Source organism: Zonotrichia leucophrys, chromosome 26, assembly GCF_028769735.1.
Source record: "Zonotrichia leucophrys gambelii isolate GWCS_2022_RI chromosome 26, RI_Zleu_2.0, whole genome shotgun sequence".
Lineage (NCBI taxonomy): Eukaryota > Metazoa > Chordata > Aves > Passeriformes > Passerellidae > Zonotrichia > Zonotrichia leucophrys.
The window spans coordinates 3936021-3949471 of record NC_088195.1 but is presented as its reverse complement, the minus strand read 5'-3'; the positions used below and the strand labels follow the sequence as shown (position 1 = coordinate 3949471).

Below are 13451 nucleotides of genomic sequence, written 5' to 3'. Positions count from 1 at the left end.
CAAGGCATTTTTGAGGCCACCTTGCTCCAGCACAGCCCTCGTTGAAATTCAACAGGGAGATTATTCCTCCTTTGGAGGGATTAGAGGAATTGAAGAGGAACTGCCATTCAATAATCCCATGTAAGTATCTAATCAACCATAATGTAATTACCAGAAAGTTTTAAAAGGTCAAAAAGGCCTCAGTGTGACAGAACTTGAAAAGGAGAAGATTCCTCCTCTGCTCAGGCAATGACTTAGAAAAAAGAAGAAGTTTAGGAGTAACAGAATGTGAAAGTGGAATGTACTTTTCATTTTCCATTAAAAACTTGAGAAACAGGCAAGTAATAGCTGGAGTATATATATATAATATAGAAATTATTAAAATAAATCAATATACAATTATTTTAATATTTTAATATATAAAATATATATTAAAATAGAAATATAAGTATATAAAAATATAGTTATTTTATATATATATTTTATATATCTATATATATTTTTATATATCTATATATATTTCTATATTTATTTTTATATTTATTAGTATATATCATGTATTTTATATAAATATATAAATATAATTATTTTTATATTATAATAATATATCTTTATAAATATATATTATTTATAAAATATACTATATAAAATATAGAAATATAGACATGTTAAATATATAAATTATAAAATATAAATAATATATATTAACATAGAAAATACATATTATTTATATAATAATATATTTTATCTATACTATATATTATATATATATAATTTATAAATAAATAATATATAAATTATATATTATAAAGTATATAATATAACATATATATAAAATATATATTATTCATTTTTATATATAGAATATAATTTATAAATATTTATATATATCTCCACAAGTAATAGCTGGAGTAGTATTTTAGATATATATTTTATATATTTTTATTTATATAGAAACGATAATATATATTATATAATTTATTCATAAATTATATTATATTGTAATATATATGTAATACATATTACATAATTTATTCATAAATAATACATAAATTATATATTATAAAATATATCTTATAATATATATAAAATATATATTATTTAGATATATATAATATAATATATATTTTATATATTTCTATATATATAATATATATATCTTTTTTAGATAGATAAATAGATTTAGATATAGATATAGATAGATATAGATATCGATATAGATACGGATAGATAGATATAGATATAGATATAGATATGGATATAGATATAGATATAGATATAGATATAGATATAGATATAGATATAGATATAGATATAGATATAGATATAGATATATCTCCACAAGTAATAGGTGGAGTGGCATTTTTAATAAAAAATAAATAAATTAACGACTAAATAAATAAATAAATAAATGTCCAGAGGAACCAAAGGGAAGTTGTGTGCTGGAGCACTGAGTTACCTTCTTGAAGAGGCGCCCTGAGTCCTCGCTGACCTGCACGAAGCGCGGGATGATGTTGTTGAGATAAATGTCACTGAGCGTGGTGTGGTCCCTGCTCTCCCTCTTCACCTGGTTGAGCAGCAGGTTCCAGCAGTTCACTGGGGACAGCACGTTCTGGTCCTTCCTGCAGGGACACAAGGCAGGAACAGCTGGGCAGGATTCCACCCCAACCCTGGATCTGTAAAGGTGGCTGTGGGGTGGGTGGGATGCCGAGGAGGACACAGAAAACACACCCTCAGCTCCATTTCCCTGCACTCCCATGAGCTTTTGTCCCCAACAAACACACCCTGCACATGCCAGCTGCAGTGTGCCAAGTGCAGCCTTTAATTTCTCCCTTTGAATCCAGGATTCTGTGCATAAATCAGAGCCTGAGGCGGGCAGGGCGATGGCTCCAGCGTCTGACAGGAGGTTTCACCGCCCTGTCTCAAACATTTGGGTCTTAACCACAACAACAACAACAAAGATTCCAAGCACCCAGTGTGCCAAACTGCATCTGCATAGGGAACAAAATGCTGTGCAAAACCATTAGAGAATCCTTCCCATATCTGTCCCACAGCTCCTAAAAGCTGCTTCATTTTCTCATCTTTGAACTTTCCCCACCTTCTTTCAGCTGGAGCACCCAGCAAATGAGCAGTGCAAAGGGCAGCAGGGGAGAGGAGAGGAACTCTGGTTTATTTGGGTCAGTATTTCATTTATTGGAAGGAATAATTTGTCTCTCAGGGCAGCATTTCAGCCCTGATGAAAGCTGGGGGTGCTCCAGCAGCAGATCCAGGTGGAGAATTAATGACAGCATCTCCTTCTCTGCAGCTCTGGGCACCATTTATTCACAATAATATTTATCTAGAAAAGAGTAAAACCTGTGGTGCAAAGCCCTGATTATTGTACAAGACTCTTACCAGATTTCTTTCCTCCTAAAAGCAATGCAGTTTAATTCCCACTGGAAAGGGAATATTCTGCACTTGAAAGGACAGCAATATCTGCTCCAAGAAACATTGAGAAAATGGGAAAAGTGACCCAGGGCAGAGTTTCATTACCCTTCTCGTGACACCAGCAGTTGGATTTGTGCAATATGGATAATTTTAGATAAAGGGTTTCAGAACAGCTGATCTTGATTTAATAAAAAATAAAAATAAAATTGGAAAGCTCAGGACTGACTGCAGCACCCACTGACTCCATCCCTGCCCTCCAAAGCTGGCAGAGCCACAAGGGAAAATTACCCAGCTACCATGAAGAGTTTGGGAATGAAAACAGCAACAAAAATTGCCCAGACTCTTCACCAGCTGACCAAAATCCTGCTCAAAACCCCTCAGAGCCCCATCAGCACCAGGAGTTCTGTACAGAGGAGCTTGACAGCTGGTTTGCAAGCAAAGCTGAGTTAATAGAAGAAATAATGATGATTTTTGAGTGTATCCACAGCAAAGAAAAAGACAAGGCCATCAGCATGAAAATAGATTAGAAAAGATACATGAAAATTTTTGATTCCCCAGGGAAATGTCAGAACCCAGGACATTCCTCTGGCTGCCCTGGATGGCTCAAGACCCTGGCAGGGGTCTCAGAGACCTTGGCACCGAGTAAAAACACCTGTGTCTTTGATTTTAAACCATGGAAACAATTCCCAACTTTGTGTGAGGAGTTACAAGCCACAAGAGTTTGAATAGAATGATAGTTAATTTATCACAGGGTGAAAAAGTAGAATTTTGGGGTTTTTAGAATGGGGGTTCAGGAGGCAAGATGGAGGAATCTGGGTGTGTTCTGTCTTTCTCCTTCTTCTTCTTGTTCTCCATCTTCTGCTGGGATGGTGACACTTCTGGATTGGTTTAGAGTAGAAACAGACTGTCTAATATAAGTGACAGGTATTGGAAAATTATTGTAAATAAAGTACAGGTAGTTTTTAGTATAAAAAGATAACACTGTCCTGAGGGTGGTCAGCGTGCTGGACAGATCTGAGCAGGTCAGAGAAAGAACGGGATAGACAAAAAATAAAAAACAACTTTAGAATGAGACGCAAGGAATCCTGTCTTCTTTTGGGAAAAAAGAGACTTTTTAACACCTCGGGGCCATCCCAACAGCAGAAACCCGGTCAGAAGGGGAAGCGGGAGAGCCGCAGGAGTTAAGCGGGAGCTGCGGCCCAGCTGTCGCAGCCACAGCAGCCCTGGCTGCCCCACACACCAACAGCAGCAATGCCAGCAGCCTGTGGAAAGCTGCGAGGGAGGCGCTGCTGCTGCCTGGCGCCACACGGGTGCTGACACGCTCCCTGTGGTCACACATCCTGCAGCAAAAGCCACCCCAAACCCCACAGCCCCCGGGGCACAGCTGGGCCTGTCACCTTCAGGATGCTCCAGCCACGCTGTCGTTTTAAATTCCTTTCATTTCTTGCTGTTTTTGCAGTTTAATAACCCCTTTCTTGGGAATTTAGCTGCTAAGGACTGGAAAAGTACAAAACCGTGGCTAATTCCAAGTCCTGTACCTGTAAGATAGCATGTCCTTGGGCCTAGCTACAGTAGGATAACGAACAGTGAAAGAGACATGAAAAAAGAGAGATGTAACCCCTAAGGAATGAGGATGAGTTAATGCCATAGTTTAACCAACAGATTGCTTGGCTTACAGAATATTCATAAGCTTATTATTTGCTGTATAAGTGTTTGATACTTTCTTCAATAAACTGGACCAGAAGGACCTGAGGGATCGGGACCGGACCGGACCTGAGGGGCCTGTGATGAACCAACTGGTGTCCTGGTCCCCTTCCTTCGACACCCCTTCAGTGCTTTGCTTTTGTACAGATCCAGCATTTCAGAGGCAAAACCTCTCCTTGATTATTTGCTGTCAGCACAAAGCTGACATTCAAGCAGAAATAAGACAGAAAATTAAATAGTTGCTTCAAACCTCCCAAGCATCCTCTAAAACTCCACACACATTAACTTTTAATGCACCTCTGGAGCTGCAGCTTCCCCTGGGGTGGGACGTGGGCGCAATTTTCCCAACAGGGAGCAGGAATTGTACAACTGCTCACAAAAAAACCTCTTCATCCTCACCACAGCAGATGGCAGGGAGCAAACTGGGATTCCCATTAAGCATTTCAACCCTCAGAGGAGCTGGCAAAGGCACTCTGCTCCCAGCTCCATGTCACCCAGAGGAGGGATGGAAAAGGGAAATATCACTGGGGGCTGGTGGTGTAACACATTCTTCACCCTGGAGAGGTAAAACTGATGAGATCAACCCAAAAACTTTCAGGATGTGATTATGAACTTTCCCACAGTGATGCTGCCTTCACACTGACAACAACTTTTTGATTCAAACCTCCCCCATGAGGAGGAGGAGGAAGATGCCAAGATGCAGGTTTATTTCAAGCACTGGTGTAAAGATGGTGTGTGGTGATAGTGAGTGTGGAGAGTTTATTTAGGTTAGCCTGAATTCCAGCAGATCACAGCCACGGGGGCTGGCTGGGAGCAGGAAAAGGAAGCTGTGCACAGATTTTCAGGGAACCACAAATGTTTCTCTGTGGTTTCTCGGGTGTTTATCTCGATCAGGTCCTGCGCAACTTCCACTTCAAAGGTTTCAGCTGGGTCTCAAAAAGATCAGAAGGGAAGATTGAGTCTCAAGTATCTTAATTAAATTACTCATTCATACAAGGGACTGGCAGGCAATCCAAGATTGATCTGCTTCGAGACAAGCAGGGCAGACAGACAGACACCACAGACACCGAGCTGGGCATTGCAAGAAATAGGAGAGAAGTCATCTTACAAAATAGATCCAAATAAAGAAATAACCAATAACAAAATAAATAAAAAATAAAAAATAACCTAGAGCCACACCCACAAACCAGGAATAGGAACCCTGTGTTTCTATAAAGAGCAGAAGGTGAAGGAATGGATTAGATATGAATTAGATGAGAATGAAAATATTACTGAGGAGAAAGGTCCTGTCCAGCCTGGCCTTGGATTCTCCCACAGCTTCTCTGACCCGGTGCCAGGGCCTGCTCACCCTCACAGGGAACAATTCCTTCCCAACATCTCACCCAAACTCCCCTCTCCTTTGAACCCATCACTCCTGTCCTGATCTGATGAACGATCCAAGGGAGGTCCCACTGTCTGTGGCAACAGAAAATCCCTGACCATCCTTGCAGTGAGTGAGGTGTTTAAAACAACACCTGAACTCTCCTGTTCCACCTCCTGACCTCCCCAAAATATTGAGATTTTCCCTGGGTGTGTCCTCCAGGCTGGTGCATCCCAGGACAGCCAAATCTGCAAATTCCCACAGCTGGAGCCAGGCCAAGGGTGAGAGCAGAGATTTCATTGTTCCTCTAAATACTCCTGCAACCCTCTCTGAATTTTGCCCTCTGCAGTGTGGCCACACTCACAGCAGTGTGGTGTGAGACTGGCATCGCTGAGATGATGAAAAACAGCACAAAAATCCTCCCTGAGGTTTTCCATCCTTTTCTGCTGGTCACGAATCCCTGGCTCACTGCAGTCACACAGGTCACTGAATCAATGAAGGTTTAATGCCTACAAAAAGCTTCCAAATGGGGTTATTTGACAGGCTCAGAATAAAATGTGTAGGATTCTGCTTCAGCAAAAAGAACCACAAAAATAACAATGTTTATTAACAATAATAATAATAATGTAAGTGAGCCCACGTGGCCCAAATGCTTTTGTCAATTCCTCCCTCACAACCTGCACCAACCCTGCTTTACAGAAATCATTTTACTTCTAGGAAAATTAAAGCTGAACTTCCCTGCAAGCTGCTCATTCAACCTCACATTTGATTTTCCCTGACACAGCTCAGTGTTAAGTGCAAATTTTGAGAATTACAAGCATGGACATCCATGCTGCTCCCTGCCCTTCTCTTCCAAAAGATTCCAGTTATGAACATCTGTTGTTTACAAGTGCTCAGCCTGAAGGTTGCCAGACTTATTCTTCATCTTCCACTTCAAGGCAAAGGCTGCCAGAAAGGCATCTGAATTTCATGCTGGGATATCCTGGACATTCAGCTCTCCAGCTGACAATTGCTACTCAGGATCCTGCTTCCAAAGATTAGCTTGATTTAAAACGTGGCCTTAAAATAGCATTGTAGCATTGTCTTTTTTTTTTTTTTTCATTTTTTTCCCTCAAAAGCAATCACTCAAGATTTGCCATGGTTTTCATATTGATGATCTGAATAGGCAAATGCCTCCAGGACAAAAATTATAGGAAATAAGAGAAGTGAAGGCTGGGGTTGGAGGTCTCAGGGTCTGAGTGCAGAGGGACTGAGCCTTTTTGGGGGGCTGGAAGTCACCCCCAGACCCAGGAGCCACCTGTGAGATGGATGCTCTGATTTCCACCTCAGGTACCAAACCTGGGACAAACGAGCTCCTGCAGCAGCCACAGTTACAAGATTTGGGCCTCCTTTTGTACATTCCAATTCTTACATCCCATTCCCCATTAACAACACAGAACCCAGCAGGAATTACTGACATCAACGAGCACCCAGAGCAGGGAAAGGCTCCTGTGCCCAACACAAACCTGGGGAATGTTTGGCTCTGGAATTCAGAGCAGTGCTGGTGCCCACACTCATTCTAATAACTCTCTTTTCCATTCCTGTCCTTGTAATCAAATCTACAGAGGAGGGGAAAAAAAATTAAAGTAAAATAAAATAAAATTTAAAAATTAAATTAAATAAAATAAAACAAACCAAAACAGAATAAATGAAATAATGAAAAATAAATAAATAAATAAATAAAATAAAATTTAAAATAAATAAGAGAAAAAATTAAAATAAAATAAAACAAAGTAAAATAAAATAAAATAAAAAATAATAAAAAATAAAATAAAATTTAAAATATATAAAATAAAAAATTAAAATAAAATAAAACGAAATAAAAATAAAATAGAATAAAACAAAACAAAATTTAAAAAAATAAAATTAAATTAAATTAAAAATAAAATAAATTAAAAATAAAACAAATTTGAAAATAAAATAGAATAAAATAAAATAAATTAAAAATAAAATAAATTTAAAATAAAATGAAATAAAATAAAATAAAATAAAATAAAATAAAATAAAATAAAATAAAATAAAATAAAATAAACCTCCCTGGGCTTTGGGAACCTCCCACTCTGCTCTCTCCTTGAAGCCCGTGTCTTCCCAGCATGCAGGAACCCACACACTCCAATCCCAGGGCTCAGCCCAAATCCTCCTGCCCTGGGGAGCATTCCCTTGCAGGAACACAGTGGGAGCAAGTGGGCAATCCCACACGAGCTGCAGAGCAGGAAAATGCAAATTACAGGGTGGCTGCCTGACAGATTTCCGTGTCAGGAGATCTAAACAGGGGACGTGCCACGGGGAGCAGGCAGGCAATGACACGGTACCTCCTGCCATAATTACCGGTTCTGGGGAGAGCAGGCTATTATGGGGTATTTATAGGGTCAGAGCCAGGCAATTACAGAGCAGGCTCCTGTCCCACACTGTAATCCTGAGGGGCAGGGAGCTGATGGCTGGGTTTGATCAAATGGGGGGCTCCCAATGGGATTGCAGCTCCAGCCTCTGCACAGGAGATGCCAGCCAGGAGAATCCCTGAGATTCAGGCAGGGACAGGCGGGTACAAGGGAATTGTGCCCTAAGGATCCCTGGGCACGCTGGCACCGTCCTGAGCGCTGCCCGGCCAGCCTGACCTGTGCCACTGCTGGCCAACACTGCCCACACACCCCACAGCCTCAGACACCGTGTTATTGCTCACTCATTCCAACTCTCAACCAAATTCATTTGTGTATTTATGACTCAGGCCTTGCAGGGATACCATATTCCAAGAGCAAGGCATTTTTCTGGCAATCTGCTGCTGAACAAAGAGAAATCAGGAGCCCAAGCAACACCAGCCCTCTGCAAATCCTGCAGGGTTCTGTTCAACTCTACTCAAAACTTCCACATCATAAATTCATTCTAAATCCCCAAGCAAAATTTCTATGCCACTTTCTCAAGCTGAATACAGAAGTGTTTCTGATGGGTTGTTTCACATCATGTAATATAGAGAAAATCACCTCAATCTTCACCAGAAGTAACAACAAAATCAACTGAGAACATCCATCACACTGCAGAGGAAAATTGTAATCTAGACATCATCTCTACTGGTGTCATCTTAAAGGCACCTGCAGGATGTGCAGTGTTTATAGTTGTAACAACACTTTCATTGTAAAAGAAAAAGGAAAAAAAAAGGGAAAAAAGGGGGAAAGGGAAGGGAAGGGAAGGGAAGGAAGGAAGGAAGGGAAGGGAAGGGAAGGGAAGGGAAGGGAAGGGAAGGGAAGGGAAGGGAAGGGAAGGGAAGGGAAGGGGGAAGGGAAGGGAAGGGAAGGGAAGGGAAGGGAAGGGAAGGGAAGGGAAGGGAAGGGAAGGGAAGGGAAGGGAAGGGAAGGGAAGGGAAGGGAAGGAAGGAAGGGAAGGGAAGGGGAAGGGAAGGGAAGGGAAGGAAGGGAAGGGAAGGGAAGGAAGGAAGGGAAGGGAAGGGAGGGAAGGAAGGGAAGGAAGGGAAGGGAAGGGAAGGGAAGGAAAGGAAAGGAAAGGAAAGGAAAGGAAAGGAAAGGAAAGGAAAGGAAAGGAAAGGAAAGGAAAGGAAAGGAAAGGAAAGGAAAGGAAAGGAAAGGAAAGGAAAGGAAAGGAAAGGAAAGGAAAGGAAAGGAAAGGAAAGGAAAGGAAAGGAAAGGAAAGGAAAGGAAAGGAAAGGAAAGATCTTTCAGACTCTGACAGGTCCATGGATGTGCAGAACAACTTCTCCCCAGTGTGTGACACAGCTCTGCTCTGGAGCCAGGCTTTCCTGAGCACACAGCACAACGTGTGCTCTAAATGACAACCCCAGTGAATGACATCAAAGCTGTGCAGACAGGAAACTAAAATGGTGCCTCCTTAATGGCTTCCACAGAGAGAGCTGCTGCTGGAAACGGGAAGCTGCTGCGTCCCCACATCCCTCCAAACACAGCAACAGCACAGCACAAACACAGGGAGAACGTCCCGACCCAAACAATGCGAAAAGTGACGCTGCATCGGGGCGGGAGCGGGCCCAGATGGATCCTCTCAGATCTCAGAAATGATTCAGATCCCAGGGTGCTGCTGCTCCTTGTTTTCCTCAGCTGCTGCCCTGACAACACAGCCCAACAAGGCAGAGCACTGCCCACATGGGGAGCACGGGCTGGGCTCACCCCCACAGCCCCTCCTGCAGCCCCTTCCCCTGGGAAAAGCAGAATCAAGAGGATGTGAACCCATAAAACCAGGGTCCATCTGCATCACTGTGAAAAATGCATGTATTTTATGACTGGCTTTTCAGAAATATTAACATTAACATTATATGTGTTGTGTTAGAAAGTAATGCTGTATTAATTCTCTTAAGTAGTGTGTTAAATATAGTTTTAGGTTATTAAAAATGTTAAAATACAAACTGTGCTATGTAGGATACTTTTTTAAAGAAAGGACTGGCACTGAGATAGCAGCCACAGCACACCTGAATCTTTCAGAGAAAGAGAATTTATTGCTCCATTATCAGGAGAAATGAACTTCTTCCCACCTCGAAGGCGCTGTCAGGATTCAGAGGAAGAAGCTGACACTGCCCAGACAGAATCCTGTGTTTGAATGGAATTTATGCATCATGGATGGGGTGTATGAATATGCAACAGGCTGTTGCTTTTAAGGGTTAATCCTCTGTTAACGTGGGTCCTTTTGTGCTGCCCAGAAAAAGGTATCTGGACTGTCCATAACTCTTTGTCTCTATTGTCTCATATTGTCCTAATCCAAACTGTCCAAATTAATATTACTCTAATTGTATTACTATTTTATTATTTTATTACTATTAAACTTTTAAAATTTTTAAAACAAGTGATTGGGCATTTTTCACAATCACCCCAACTCAGAGAAGTGGGAAAGAACCAACACCCAGCAGCTCAGCCAGACCCAGCTGTAAATGATGCTTCAAGCAGCAGAGTCAGATTGTCAGAAAGGACATGTTCAGGTTTTTATTGAGTCCCCCAGCTCGGTATCCAGGGATTCCCCCACCCACAGTGGCACAGCTCTCTCTGCAAGTGCTGCTGGCCTTATTTCCCTGCTGTTTGAAGTGATAGTAGCAGAGCTGCAACACAACTCCCACACAGAGCGTGTGTGGGATCCCAGAAACGGAGAGCTGACAGCAGGGAACAGATTGGGAACAGCTCCCCTTCAGAAAACCAAAGCCACTGACACTGAAGGAAATCCTGTCCATCAAATCTGGCACGCAGCTTTGCCCACCTCTCCCAAAAAATGACTCCTTTTCTGCACATTCCAGTCCTTACATCCCATTCCCTATTGACAACACACAGCCTAGCAGGAATTACTGATATCAATGAGCAGGGAATGGCTTCTGTGTCCAACACAAACCTGGGGAATGTTTGGTTCTGCAATTCAGTGCTGGTGCCTACATTCACTCAAACAACTCTCTTTTCCATTCCTGTCCTTGCAATCAAATCTACAGCAGGAGGAAAAAATAAAAAGCAGAAACAAAAGGGAAATACTCTACTTGAATTGCTGGTCTTTGGTGCTCCTAGTTTTAGCCAGGAATCTCTCAGCCAACTTCTCCAAATTCCTGGAGTAATCCATCTCAATCTCTGCCTTCTTGCGGAAGAAATCCTGCAAGTCCTGCAGTAACTGGACCCGAAGCTCACACTGCTGGTCAAGGCATTTCAGCTGCTCTACCAACTGGGCACGGATCTCTGCAACAAATAAAAGCACTGCAGGTTAAACACAGTCCCATCACAGAAAACACCATCACAATTCTCCAGAAAACATCATTTAAAAATGGGTTCCCTCATTGGTGTCAGCCAGGCTCCCTTGTGGTGATTATGTGCAGGCAGAAAATGTCTGGGGGTGTAATTGCAAGGAAATCCATCCCAAACCCTGCACAGCAAAGCTTTGTTGCTGAAAAGTGCATCAGTTACAAGTGTCAAGTGCATTTTTGGCACGGGGAACGAGTGGTCACTGCCTAAAAATGTACTGAATCTCAGTCTGGAAAAAGGACTGAACGCTGCAATCCCCCACGTCAGCTCAGCAAACCACTTCAGGGAATTTCTATCAAATTCCTCTGCAAACTGCTCCTGATGCAGAAACAAGACATTGCACATTCTGGGGCACTCCCCAAAGGCACCAAATTCAGATTATTCAGTTTGTTCCTGAGCCTCCAGCTGTGCAGCTCATTATAAGCCAAGCCATGAAAGAGATGAAGAAACCCCTCTGGAGAGCCAACACCAGAGCACTTCCCATTAGGGAATCATCTCCAGGAAGGCTCCTTTTCCTTTTAAAATATCTGCAAGTAACATATTTCCATCTAAGGACCCCATAAAGCACACAGATATAGGTGTTAATACCATAATTAATTATTAATGCACATTCATAATAATCACCGCATAATTGTTATGAATGTCTCTATGTTAGCACAGTACTGTTTTCAAGTATTTTAAAAACATGAAAAAGCTTCTCCCATTAGCCACGTGTTCTCCTTATCCCACTAATCCTGAATTTGAGGGACAGAATAGTAAAATGACTCACTCACTCAAACAGGGCAAGAAAACACAGCAGAAGTGTGTCAGTCGCAGCCTAAAAATGCAGAAATATTCAGTGATGCAGCCAGCAGAGGCTATTTGGCTTTTACACAGGCAATAAACTCAACATGAAATCAATAAAATATGCCCTTTCATCTAAAGGTCTTTGAGCAGTGAAACTGCAGAGATTTGCCATGGCCTGACTGCGAGCGCTGCTCCCCCTCCAAAGCTTTTCCAAGATGTGTTGTTCCAGGCTGAGCCCGGAACCAGCAATAAAATTTCAGGTTTCAATAAAATTTCAGGTTTCACAGCTTCCCTCACACCTCCACACAGCGACTGCAGGCGCCCACAGCTCCATCACTGCAAGGGAAAGAGAGGAGGAAGCATTTCCCAAACCAAATTTTTTAAAAAATCAACAACTTCACCGCTGATTCCTGAAATACAGAAAATCACAGAGAGCAGCTTGGCTCCTCTGTGAGTTTGTCCCTTTGCCCAGGAAATAAAATGAAAAAAAAAAAACCATCTGGACCTCCATGGTTTCATTCCTGCCATGCACTCCCAGGATCAGTTGCCTCGGATCGTGCTCACATCTGCGGGAACAGTTTTAAGGAATTTGGGATTTGCCCTGAACAAAACCCCGCATCTTTATTTTAGGGATTCCAAAACCCAAACCACATGTAGGAAAACACAGCTCCCAGTCAGGCTTGCCAAAAGAAAAAAAAAAAAAAAAGAAAAAAAAAATTAATCTGAACAAATGTGGGGTTTTCAAGCTTGAAGATGACCTTGATTAGCACTGAATTTGGTCATTGCAAACTTCTCAGCCTGTGGTACCCAGGGGCTTTTGCTTCAAGGAGGAAATACAGCCAGCAAGGCTGTTGAAAGGGAGGAGTCAACGCTGTAATATGGGCGCAAAACTGGTCAGGTTTATTTTTTTTTCCCCCAGGAGAGAATCTTAAAACCCAGAAAACCTGTGTTTCTTCATCAGGAAACACAGCTACAGGCAAATACATCAACCTGAGTTGCCTGTGCACTTCTTTAACCAAAACCACTCCAGCTTTGCTGCTTCCCTGGGCTCAGGAATGCCCCATCTCAGGTGGGAAGAGTGTGGGGTCACCCCAGGAAGAGACAAATCCACGAGGAACCCGACCCTGGATGTGCAGAGAAGCACACGCTACAGCAGGTGAAATCTTCATGCTGCATTTATTTACCCCAAAGCTGGAGATCCCTTTGCTTTTGAGCTGCCTTTGTTGTCTGCCCCATCCCAGCTGGTGTTTCAGGACTGGCAGGGCCACTGGGATGCTCACACACATCAGACCTGGCAGCACTTCTGTAAAACTTTACTGCTGATGCCCAAAATGTGCTGTACACACTCAGCTCGAGCCCCAGTCCCAAACCCCCTCAAGGATTTGCAAGGCTCTGCACCAGTGACAGGTTTAACCAGGGAAATAAAT

The 13451-nt window shown here is 42.1% G+C and overlaps 1 protein-coding gene across 3 annotated transcripts in view; it reads right to left on the bottom strand.

The window, feature by feature from the left end:
- The window catches only part of SRGAP2 (SLIT-ROBO Rho GTPase activating protein 2), a 153233-nt gene that overhangs the window by 98596 nt on the left and 41186 nt on the right, over positions 1-13451 (bottom strand). For all 3 annotated transcript variants that reach the window (XM_064733342.1, XM_064733343.1, XM_064733344.1), the window contains exons 3-4: positions 10983-11175; positions 1439-1601 (exon numbers count right to left, since the gene is read on the bottom strand). In XM_064733342.1, the coding sequence (XP_064589412.1) occupies positions 1439-1601; positions 10983-11175 (356 nt within the window). The remainder of the gene's footprint in view (positions 1-1438; positions 1602-10982; positions 11176-13451) is intronic.